This window comes from Pygoscelis adeliae, unplaced genomic scaffold (genome assembly GCF_000699105.1).
Source record: "Pygoscelis adeliae isolate BGI_AS28 unplaced genomic scaffold, ASM69910v1 Scaffold108, whole genome shotgun sequence".
Classification (NCBI taxonomy): domain Eukaryota; kingdom Metazoa; phylum Chordata; class Aves; order Sphenisciformes; family Spheniscidae; genus Pygoscelis; species Pygoscelis adeliae.
This window is the reverse complement of record NW_008825498.1, coordinates 8,286,900-8,299,108: the sequence shown is the minus strand read 5'-3', so window position 1 is coordinate 8,299,108 and position 12,209 is coordinate 8,286,900. Positions and strand designations below refer to the sequence as shown.

Genomic DNA, 12,209 nt, shown 5'->3' with positions numbered 1-12,209 from the left:
CTGCTGAAATACAAAGACAAAGAAACAGAAGCAACCTATGCTAATCTGCAGTTCCATGTAGTATCATGAGTTTAAAAAGGGGTAAGAAAAGGTTCAAAGGGGCAGCAGGAACTAGCTAGTTTTGCCAGCAAGACAAAGACCTAGCTGGCCTACAGTTTGAAAAATATGTAATTGTACTGCTTACCGAACACAGTATAAGAAGTGAGTGTGGTAGTCAGCATAGACAAAGAACTCATCCCCAATAGTGTGATCTAGTACAGAATGACTGTTCTGAAAGTAGTTGAGTACACTCAGTATAGTGCAGTTGTTGTTGTAGGGAGCAAGAGGAGCCAGGCAAATGTCTTTCAGCATCACAGTCTCATTGTCAAAAGAAGCAGTTATGTTGACAATAGCATCCTGCAAATCCAGCACCTTGAAAACAAACCAAACCAAACCACAGTTTAAGAGCAGCACAAGAAAGCATTTCCCTTGCAAGACATGACTTAAGCACATACTATATTCCTGTAGGTTTCCAAAGGCAGTGGCACACATCAATAGAAGCACATGACTAAATCCCGTTATTTCTGTGTTCACACTAAGAACACTTACTGGGACTTAGCTTGCAAGTCTACCTCTGACAGAAGAGGTCGAAAGACAAGTTTTTCAGCAAAAAGCTTTTATAGTAAGACTAGAACTTTTAATATGAATATCTAGTGATTGTTTTGATGGACGCATGGCATTACAGATGGAAACCAGCTCCATATGATTATACCCGTTAGGTATGTTTAGGTCTTTGCTCTTGGGAAGTCCAAATTACCTGATGGAGAATCTCTTTGCTAAGTGGAGGCCCAAAAGGTACATCTGCTCCCGATGGGTAAGGTGAATAGGTGCTTGGATGGCTGTTTGGCGCTTGAATAATAAGTTGTTCAGTACGAAAGAAAGGCCCAAAGTGTGTGTCAAAGTACTCCTTCTCCTTGCGAGCTTGGCTGCTTGGGGCTGACCAGAGATCTACAGGATTTGTAGTTGCTTTAACATATACGAAGCCCGAGCAGCACATTGCAATGAAGACCACAGAGAAAAGGATAACAGGACGTGGATTTCTGACACAGAAAGCCCCCCATGATGTGAATGTCATCCTTAGGCCGTTCTCAAACCTTTCACCAAGCCTCTCACCACAGGTAATTTTCCCTGTAAGGGCAAGAAGTTAACAGTAAATGTTTAAGAAGTCAGTTAAGCAGCATTTTCTTGAAGTCCGCTAGGAAAGATGAAATTTTATTCTAGCTCTGTTTGTAGCAAGCACCAGAAGCTGTGTCTACAGTGAGAGTAGGGACCAATCCTTGATTGAGGATACCAAACCCAGGGACCAATCCTTGATTGAGGTCAAGGGGGCAGAAACCAGCTTGTACCTAACACGGCCCCTCCTAATGCAAAATTATCTTTGACAGTAGCAAGCACAGCAAATAAAGGCAGGAAGCAGCTAAAAGATACATAAGCATTAAAATGAGCTACCTCAGCTGCTACACAAATTAAACTACAGTTCTTTCATGGTATGCTTTGAATGGATACATGGATGGGTCAGAACATGATCAAATTGATTTTAGAATCATGTTGCCCCCTTCGCCCCCAGCTACAAAGCACTCCAGAACTTTCTATTGGCATAGCTAGACCCATAAACTGTGCAACCAGGGCTTTCAGCATCCAGCAAAGTAGGGTTAAATACTACTCTAAAAGAACAGAGATACTGGCCAAAAGACTGAAATAAAGCCCTGTAAGAATGGATTATATGGCCTAACAAAGCTAAAATTCCAGAGCCCATCCACAGGAAGGGGTTGCACTTAAGCTGAGTTTCTAATAAATCTATTACTCTTATCCAAGACATACCATTGTCACGATGGGAATTCACAGAAAAGGCTATATTGCTGTCAATTGGTGTGTACTCCGAGACAAAGTGCCGTCTCCTGCAAGACAGAAAGCTATGTTACCCTGCTCCCCCAAAAAGGTATCTTTTGGGGTTTGAACAGTAAGAATAAAGTCCAATGCTAGTAATAAATTTAATATTTGAATCCTCCAGAATCTATAGGCACCATGTTCGCCCTACACCCATCCACTCCAGAACAGCAATCTCCAGCTTTATGATCCTTCGGAAGAACTTACAGCCATGTCAGCTAGCTGCCTTAATAAACTTTTCCAGCTTGGATCAAGTACAGGTTCTTTACGCACATTTAGAAGATCAGTAGTGTTAACAGCACAAGGAATCTCTTTAAATTGATCATAACCTGGAATGATAGCGTTTGCAAGAGATTTCTACATTAGAAACATTTTACTTCATTAGTCAGACTGCTGAAGTTACACCTACTTAGCCTGAAGAAAGGGGGAAGTGAGGAAAAAGGGAAGTAAGGTACTTTCTTCCTGTCCTGAAGACAGGCAAGTTATAGCACAGAACGCTTATGATAGAGCTATACTGCTTATACTCATTCCCGATACCCAGAGCAGGAGATAAGTTCAATAGCCTCCTCATGGTAATCTCATCAGACCTCCAACTATGGCAGGATGTTTTGGGCTATGAACCAGACATCTCAAACACCCTTACCATTTCATGTTGTTTACTATGCATGTTGCCCAGTACAATAAGGCTGCTGAGCATGTCATAAGTTTGTTGTACCCACTATCCTTTTCCACACAGATTTAATTCTTATTGTACAGCAATTTCAGATTCCTGGTCATAATTGAACAATATTAAAGTTGCACGGAAAAGTACCACCATACTGAAGGATATTTGATAGCGGAAGCCTCTGGAAAATGCTATTAAGAAGTATTAACAGGTTTCCACTGCTCCAGCTTGCTAGCACACCCACACCAAAGCATTTAGAGCTACAGTTACTTGTGCACTTTACTAGCAAGTATTGCATAGCACAGAGAAGCTAGCTTGCTGCCCCTTACTTTGCAAAACGCTATAATTACCGGAAGCTCAGCTTTTATTTCGTTTTTTCAAAACAGGAGACTAAGGAAAAGTATTCATGACTTACTTTGCAATAGGGCAGTGATTGTTTTGTTACAAGTATTAGTCTGCAGGAAAACTGTTATGATTGCATGTTGCTGTCAATACTAGATCTTGCTGTCTCCCACTGATTCTGAATTGAGTTCCTACAATCCCATCATCTTTAAGTCAAACTTTTAGTGATTCTTTCCTCCTCAACCACATCTCCTGACAAAGTACGGTGTGTTACACGTGCAACAAAGTGTTTAACAACTGAAGTAATGGAGGCCTTAATGAAACACTATGTGGTAAACAGGCCTCTCCATCACTGGAATTTTCCAGCTCATTCCAATTACAACTTAAGGAACAAGTGATTTGAGGAAGAGAACAGGATTGCATTTTTACTTAGTCATATGGGTTCTCCAAGATACTAGTTTATTAGTGTACTGATCTAGTCTTACACATTGTAAAACCCCACAGCTTCCAGAGAAGTTTGACATTTGAAGATGAAGGCAGTTCACTGCTCCTGGAAGGCAGTGCTCTGGTATCTTAATACATACCATCCAAGAACAGACACAGTTGAACTGAGACTTCACTCTTTACCACAAAGGCTTAATGTCAATCAGATGAAGCAGATATACGTACTTCCCCAGACTTTTGCATACTCTGAAGTTTTTGTCTGTGAAAGTTGTAGATTCATGTATTTCATCCTGTAGCTAGGGATGCTATGACAGCTGCACATCAACTAAACCGACTTCTGCACTCATTTTCTACCACATGGTTTTAGGTGTTCGAACATTCCCTGTAAGTATAAGCATCTGCCACAGAACATGACTTTTGGCTGGGTGAAGACATAAGCATTCTGTCCTGGGCAAAGGAAGTTTTCAGGGAAAAAGGCAAGTGACTTTCAGAGTTCAGCATTTTGAATACTTTACCTGTAACACCAGACTCCAAAAACTAGTGCAAAAAATATGAGTAGAAATCCCATGTAGGAGATCCACATGATGACATACACAGCATCCAAACCAAACAAAAGCCAAGGAGTAGGTAATGGAGGGGGTTGAGGTTTTGGACCACAAACAATTGAACAGTCCTGACAGCTGCATGGTCCTGTCGAATCATCCATAGACTCATTACAGCCTTTGGTAGCATTGTTCATAGGATTCATTCCATGGACAGGAACATCTATGACAAATCACAAGTTGCAGAGCCAGTTTACTACCAGGTAAAAATTCAGACCTTCACAACACAAGCTTCCCAGTTAAATGAATTAACCCTTTATAGGAAAGCCCCTAGGATATTAACTATCCCTGTATTAACCTATATTAACCTAGCCCCCTATATTAACCCTATAGGAAAGCCACTGTCTTTTCCATAGCAGGTACCGACTTTAGAGTTGTCTGCTAACTGAATGACTGGTCATGTTTTAGAACACTTCAGTCTGTAAAACTAGTAAGCACACACTTCTATCACCCCCCTCATCTGTTCAGATTGTGAAATGTGTAACTATTTCCTTACAAAGAAATCCTAAAGGATCAGGGTACTGCCCTAGTTTCCCCAAGAAACACAAGCTATCCAGTTGCCTAAGCTCAGTCCATCCCTTAATGAGTTTGAGAGATCTATACAGCAAGAAGCTGCATACAACGCAAGCGCAAAGTATGACTTCCAAGCAGAAATCAAAAGAGATAATCAGTTCATCTTACATTGCTTTGAAAGCCTCTGACAGCAGACATTCATTGCTGGGCAGCTGTTTAATAAATCAGCATACTAGCTATAGCACACAGCCTTTGACAGAAGCTTCAAAAGGCAAGGACCATTCAATTTCTTACCTGAAAAGATAGGAATAATGCTGAAAGGAGTTTGTCCATTGTCTTTACTAAACATGTACTCAATCCAGTTGGTTGCATTGCAGTCCTTGACATCCTTCCCACACAGCAGCCCCAGTGCTTTAACATTACTTGATGGAGCCTCCACATCTTTGCAGGCATTATACATTGCTAGGAAGAGTGCATGAAGACAGGAGAGTCATTAAACCAATGTTGTTATTCGAGTGAGCATTCCAAGTATTTCCAGTAATTAAAGACTCATCAAGTTCAAAGAACATGCTTATAGCTTTCAAAAAGAAACATCTTAAGATAGTGAAATAATGCTTTCAGTTGTATTTACAGTATTCAAGATTGCAATGCTTTGTTACAGCTATCTTACTCTGAGTAGGCCACCTGAATCTACATCACACTAGAACCTACTTTACTGTTTGAGAGGGAACAGTACTTAATAAAAAGTTCCTTTTAGGGAAAGTTATGACAAATACTTATGGTACTTTTGACCTGTAGGCCATATATGACTTTCAAGTGTCTCATAACTTGATTAAAGGTTACTGCACAAAGTGTACAAAGACTGAATTAATGCTTCAAGCTTGCTATAAAACAAAAAAACAACCCAAATTTGTTTGTTCTTAGAAAAAATCTTTAGATTTAACAAAGGACTAGAACAGTACATTTCAAGACAAGTACCTCTGAGAACCACTGTAGTGCACTGTGTACAAACTTTACTATCATACTTGCCAGGCAGTTTCAATATCAGGTAGGCTTTGGACATTCAGTATTTGGCAACAACTTTGTTTTTCTGACATTAAAGTTATCAGGGTTATCAGCTATTAATCATTTGTATAGATGTCAAGACTCAGCTGAGTCTTCAAAAACAGTTATTAACAGTCAGTGTAATGTCTCCTACTCAGGCAGAAGTTAGTGTTCCAGCAGTTTCAAGGGGAACCTACTGGTACCTATTTGATGCCTCAAACTTCAAAGGACAGACAAAAGAGATGTTTCCCCCTCCCAATTCTTCCTGAGAAAGCATTGGTCTTGTTACCTTGACAAAAGCCTAGGTAAATTAACACACTGTTTACTCACCATTTGCAAAGCGTTCTCCGATAAAGTACTGCAGCTCTGTAATGCTACTTTTGTTCTGTTTTAAAATTGGATCATAATAAGGTATGGTGCTTGTAACATTCAAAAAGTCAGACTGATTTGGACTGCAAGTCAGTTCACAGAAAAGGTTTATCAAGTTGTAAAAACACGATGGACATCTGGGTAGGAAAGTCAATGAACAGCAATCAGATTAAGATGTAAAGATGCAAGGCATATCTGATTTGACCTACACAGCAAGTGTGAACATTCTGCTCAGAACGACAGAACAAAATATTTAAATTCTGCAAGTTTTTAATTAGCAATACAACATTAGTTGGTGCTTAATATAGCTTAATATTCTTCAGTAGCATCAACATCATTCACTAGCAGAATTGCCTACCTCAAATAGCAGAAACAAGCAGAATTTGACTAGAATTTGAAGGAAAACTTAACTGCTGCTAGCAGTTAAGAAGAAAGACTTCTGTTAGAACAAGAAGCCTGAACAGTACTTTATGCCACCCTCTTCTGAAGGCTTCACTACAAATACAGTAGCTTGAGACAAACTAAGGTAATGTTTATTCTACCGACTAACTCAATCCAGACTGCAAGTAGTTGTTTCATGAAATTAAAGCCTCCTGATATGGATGAGGAAGTCTCTCCAAGAGTTTGCTCCAATAAGCCTTTAAATGAAGTTACCACCTTTTTTTCTACAGTCAACTGAACAGAAGAGTCTTATTGTGTTTTCTTATTATGTTACAAAACTCTAGTTGCTTTGCCATTCCTTAGCATACCTGGAGAGAAACTGCAGAGGCAGCTGCAAGTTGTTTTTCAAAGTCTGAAGCTGACGAACATCACAGCAAGCGCTAACATTGCCGAAGAATAAACCTGGACAGAGTTCCTTAAATAAAAAAAGTATTGAGATCAGAGGGGAAGGAAGGAAGGAAAAGCATGTTTAAGACTTTAGAACTCATTATAGTTATGGGTTCTGCTTCGGCATATTTCAGAAGACAGTAGCTGTTGCTGTGGGAGATGCGTAGAAAAAAAAAAAAATCAGTCTAGCCAACAAGATTCTTTAGAGAACACGGAGAAGAATCACTTCTTTTATTCAAGGCATCACTTCCTTTTAAAAAGCTCCTTCAGATGATCTTTAGTCACCAGAGTCTATATATAGAATGATAATGGTATTTGAGAGTCTATTAGTAAGAGCACAACACATGTTTATCCAAGTTGAAAGTATTCCTGCAGCTTATCCTCTAGTATACCTTCTGGATAGTATCAGATTCTAAAGTCTCAGAAGGCAAGCCACCAACCACAAAATAATTGATTACCTGGAAGAGCTATTTCATGTTCAGTTTATAGAAGAGACAAATGCATTTAATACAAATATAACTGATAGTAACACACAAGAACTGTACGTTAAGCCTTCAGAAACAGTACAAAACAGTAGGTAGCTCACCTACACATTTAAGTCACTCCTTGCCACCAGCCAAACCATTGTTTAACTCTATAGCTATTTCACACTTTAAAGCTTTGAACTATCATCTGCCAGAAGGCAAGTCTGGCAGTATCATCCTATATTGTGCATCAAATCCACAAACTCTATTTTTACTTTGGTTTTGTTCACTTTGACAGCTAAAGCCCAGATAAGGAAATATGGTCTCACACTAGGCACAGCTAAGGAGACTGAACTTTGTCCAAGTTTGCTCCATTTGAATGAGTGCCAGTTACTACCTTCCTATTTAAGGAAGGGATCAGGAACGATCATTTGATGGAGAACATAGTTTAGTCTTGTCCTTTACAGATCAGAAGGGCATAACTGCAGTGTATCGTAGTTTGGAGGAGTCCTAAAAAACCCAGTCTGACTAAAGAGTGCTCAAACCAGTGAGGAAAATATACAGGAAAGTGCATATTTAATCCTGTATTTAAGGTTATGTTTGTGAAAGCCTGCAGTCACATGTGTTGGAGCCTTCTCATCTCTTAACAGAAACTGAGGTATATTACCTTCACACAGTTGGGGCTACAAGCTATATCCGAGAAGTCAGAGATAATCTCTTCACTTTCTCATCAAGTTAGGACAAGAAAGCTAAAAGTCGTAGCGCAGGTTCAACAGAATCCAATACAGAACTCTAAAGCGTAGAATTATTTTTCAGCAGCAGACCTCCAAAAGAAGGTCTCTTAATGCACCTTACCTGCATTAAGTCATAGCCATCCTCTGGTAGTGCTATTGGTGGTCCATCATATGCACAGTTGTATCTCTTGTCTCCAGAAGCAACTCCACATTCCCCGTACCAGACACACAGTTGTGGAAGTACCTAATCAACACAAGATAACCGATTAACTGCAAGGAATAGTTGCCAAATTCCTCAGCTATTGTAGAGTTTATATGCTACCATTCCAAAAGTCATTTACAATCCAGATTAGATAACTTCCTGCTAATTTAAACATCAGCATGTACTACATAAAACACCCATTAACAAAAGCATGTGTTTTTGACAGGTACATATCACCACTGATCTCCAGCTCAGCTCCCCACCCTTCCTCGCCCAGTCTAGAAACAGGAAGTGCACTGTCTATAGCTAAGACAAAGTATAACAGTTACTTAAGAAAAGTCTAAATCAATACTTGAAAAGCATCTCCAAATATAAGGTGATACAGAAAATAATTTGTTCATGGAAGACAATGCATATGATTAGTGGGTTAAACTGTCACTTTAGAGCACGAGTCAGCGTACATGGAGAGAAGTGTATTTGAGTTCCTCCTGCCACCTTTTAATCCTTCTGGCAAACTCAGTTACATACAGTGACATATTGAGGAAGTAGCAGCATAAAGAGGATTCTGAAGCAGAACTTCACAGCTCTGCACTCACCATAGAATGCCATGTATTGTCACAATCTCAAAGGATGCTCTCCACCACTTTCAAGCCTAAGCATGCAACATTTAAATGGGCTTACAGTGCTAAGAAAAAAGCTCCAAGTCTCATTTTAAAGATGTTTCGATTTAAGGGACTATTGAAAAATTCAGAAATCTGTTCTTTATTATGTGCATTAAATAAAGAAAGGAAATTGAAAAAGGACACTGGCACCTTGCAAGCCTTGTATTTCTGTTCAGTGGTACTGACACTGAGACTGAAATGCTAAACCAAAATATTTATTCTGAAAATTAAAACATTTACTGCAATAACAAGTTATTTACAGCAAAAGCTTTAAGACAGCTCCAAGGTTTTCCTATGCACCTGGACTGCAAGTGGAAAGCAGGCTGCACAAACATTTACTACACTTCTGCCAGCTCTGATCAGAAGTTCGCACGGTACAGTTTGAGAGATAACTGACCTATTTTTATCTCCTGAGCAACCTTGACCTAGACTTTGTAGAAACACCATATGCTTACACTGCAAGGACAGACTGCTGTGCTTTGTGCTTGACCATGAATAATATTGTTTACTGACCAGAAAGGCCCCTGAAAGGCTGTATTCATAATACCCAAGAGCTACCCAGAATTACAGTGCCTCCACAACATCCATTTTTGTGCTGAACAACACTGACATTTCTTCAAAGTGTACATCAGTAACTGGTTTCTTTTATCATGGACAATAACCATCACCAATTTACCTGACCCAGTTAGAATTGTTCTCCCTCTAACTTAACCTAGGCAACATGGCCCAATTCAAAGTTACTCACTATAAGCCAGGTCCAAAAGTCAGTTTAAGTACCACTCATCCAGATCACTATTTCATTTGTCTACTCTAGCATTTCTTCTACCTAAACCTGTAACCAGCATGCTAAGTATCATCCAGCTTACATACAAGCTGGAAAGCACCCCTTAAGATTGCACTTGTAAACATTGAATGTTTAACACCAGCATAAGCCAAAAAGTTAAATTCCATAACTTGAAGACTATTTACAGAAACTACATTGTAAATTTGTTCATGCATCAAATTAATCTAAGAAGTCAACACTTCTTTGATGCAAATTTAGAAGTTACTATCTTTGCCTCTGCTTCCTCACACCTGTATACCCCAGTTTTAACAGCAAACAATCTACTAGTGGAGAAAGAAGATGGTTTAGCATTTGTATGTATCAGTGTCAGAAGTGAATTAGTCATCTCCAAGAGAAAGCACAGATTCACTGCTATTCTTGCAAAAGGGCAAAGAATTTAAGCTGCTTACTACTCCCTGTGAGAACAGAATTAGGTTATTTCTTCAATATCAGGCTGGCTTCCATGTTTAGTCTAGAATGGTTTGTAATCATACTTTCTATGAACACTTTCTAAAAAAACCACTTTGTTATCTAACACTTCTTAATTTTTAAAACTCACAAAATTATCAACCTACTCTTTTCAGAAAGACTTAGCTTCTTCCAGAGTGGAAAGCGTAGTAAAACTGGTAACGCAGTTACCAGTTACAAAAAAACTTTTCAGGGCACTTCTTACATAGAAAAACTTAAAGTAAATTTCAGCTACCACATCAGGCTGACTGATAGTTCTATTGTTTTAAAAATGTTACCTGTATTTCAAGGCAACACTTCCTTGGTTATAACTACACAGATACAAAATAAGATACAAACTATATTATGTCTATAATTTTACCTATAAGGCTTTTTGCCATCGTTTTCAGGACGGAACATAAAGCAACCTACTTGCACGTGACACTTGGTCACGCACCAAAAAGTATTCAGCTAAACACACAAGAAAATAAAGCAAGATGAGGCCTAGTGTTAGTTTACACTTGTAATTTGAATAAAGAATTTAAAACCATATTACTGAAGTTCCACATCGATAAAACCTACAATGGAAAAAACAGCATGTTCATCACTCGAACTTTCAGCCTGCTTAGAAAAGCTGAACAGATCAGTTACTTGTAGCTACTAGAAGAGCACTTAGACATAGAACTGCAAGTTTGAATACTCTATTTCAGTATTAACACCAAGAATTCAACTTCAGAGACAATCTAAGATCAGATATTTATGCCATGACCTAGCAGGATCCCACTAATAGAAGTCTGAATTTGTTCCCTTAACTGCTAAGCTTTGGTGATGCTTGATTTACAGTGGTTGAACCAAGTCAATAAGCCTAAAAAACACCAAATAATTCGAAGTCAGCAGCCTAAAGTCACCAACATAGCTCTGGGACATCAACAAGTCAATAGCATGCTCATCACTGAGTCAGCCACAAAATATGGGACAGGGCTGGTCTCCTAGGGTTAGGACAGTATTCAGGGATACTACAAGTAACTAAGTAACTACTCCATTACCACTGATAAGATATAGCTGGAAGTTCTTTCCCCAGAAACCCTCTAGTAAAAGCTAGAGTAAGTTATAGAGTAAGACAAGTACTTTGCTCTTTCCATTCTTTCAGAAGAACATTCCTACACTGGTAGGAAGAGATAGGGATGAGTAAGTGTGGTTGTAAATAAGTCACAGTTAACAAAGCTACTGCTTGCAGAGTCAGACTTTCAAGTCACTTAAGATTTGGGTGAACAATCGTCTTTTTAAATGGGTGAAAGCCCTCCCAGCCCCAAAATTAACTGAGAAATGCTGTGTTGAACCCAACTGCTTTCTAAACAAGGCAAGATACTCCATAAGACTAACACAGGGTTCAGTTTTTGGTTTGTTTTTTGGGTTTTTTTGTTTGGTTTTGGTGTTCTGTTTTGGTGTGGTTTTTTTTTTTTAAAGATCACATTACTAAGTGCTCGGTATTTTAAAATGGGACTTTCCTAAGTACTTTACAAAGCAATAGCAACATAACCTTAGATTAAGGCCGTTCCCTCCTGCCTCCAGCACAGCTTAGAAGCCATCTAGCAGTACACCAACACTAGCCTTCTGAACTCCGGGGGTGTACTGAAAAGTGTATTCCTACTTCTGGTAGACGTATTCTGTTTGAAGAGAAATTTCACCTCAGGTCAGAGCTCCAGGAGCCCTAATAAAGAACTTGCAATAAAGAACACAAGCAAATATAGGCATTTCATGACTGTTAACATTCTACAAAGGTTCTGTTATAGCTTTCTGGTTCCCAGGCATTATTGCTTGTTTGTAATAAAACTAGTGTTCCAACAGATCATAAACACATTTACTTCAGTCCAAGTTTCTTCAACTGCATGTTGAAACAAATCAATACCTTCAATGCTTCCAGCAACATTAGCCATCACCAACAATGAATATGTAGCTGTTAAGCAGACAAAGAACAATGATGATGTTGTACACAGAAACAGCAACTATTTGTAGTCTTGCAAATACCAGATGACAAGTGAACATTGTTTGGCTCTCCAAATTAAGATTACTAATGTATGGAAAAGGCAACAGCATCAGATTTCCCTTCCTTCATCTAGGATGGTACATCTGGGATCTTGCAGG

At 39.0% G+C, this 12,209-nt stretch overlaps 1 protein-coding gene across 1 annotated transcript in view; it reads right to left on the bottom strand.

The window, feature by feature from the left end:
* NPC1 (Niemann-Pick disease, type C1) overlaps positions 1 to 12,209 on the bottom strand; it is a 35,937-nt gene that overhangs the window by 13,154 nt on the left and 10,574 nt on the right. The window contains exons 2-9 of the mRNA XM_009331490.1: positions 8,052 to 8,174; positions 6,654 to 6,760; positions 5,866 to 6,041; positions 4,786 to 4,953; positions 3,892 to 4,141; positions 1,861 to 1,937; positions 797 to 1,167; positions 185 to 411 (exon numbers count right to left, since the gene is read on the bottom strand). Coding sequence (XP_009329765.1) covers positions 185 to 411; positions 797 to 1,167; positions 1,861 to 1,937; positions 3,892 to 4,141; positions 4,786 to 4,953; positions 5,866 to 6,041; positions 6,654 to 6,760; positions 8,052 to 8,174 — 1,499 coding nt within the window. The remainder of the gene's footprint in view (positions 1 to 184; positions 412 to 796; positions 1,168 to 1,860; positions 1,938 to 3,891; positions 4,142 to 4,785; positions 4,954 to 5,865; positions 6,042 to 6,653; positions 6,761 to 8,051; positions 8,175 to 12,209) is intronic.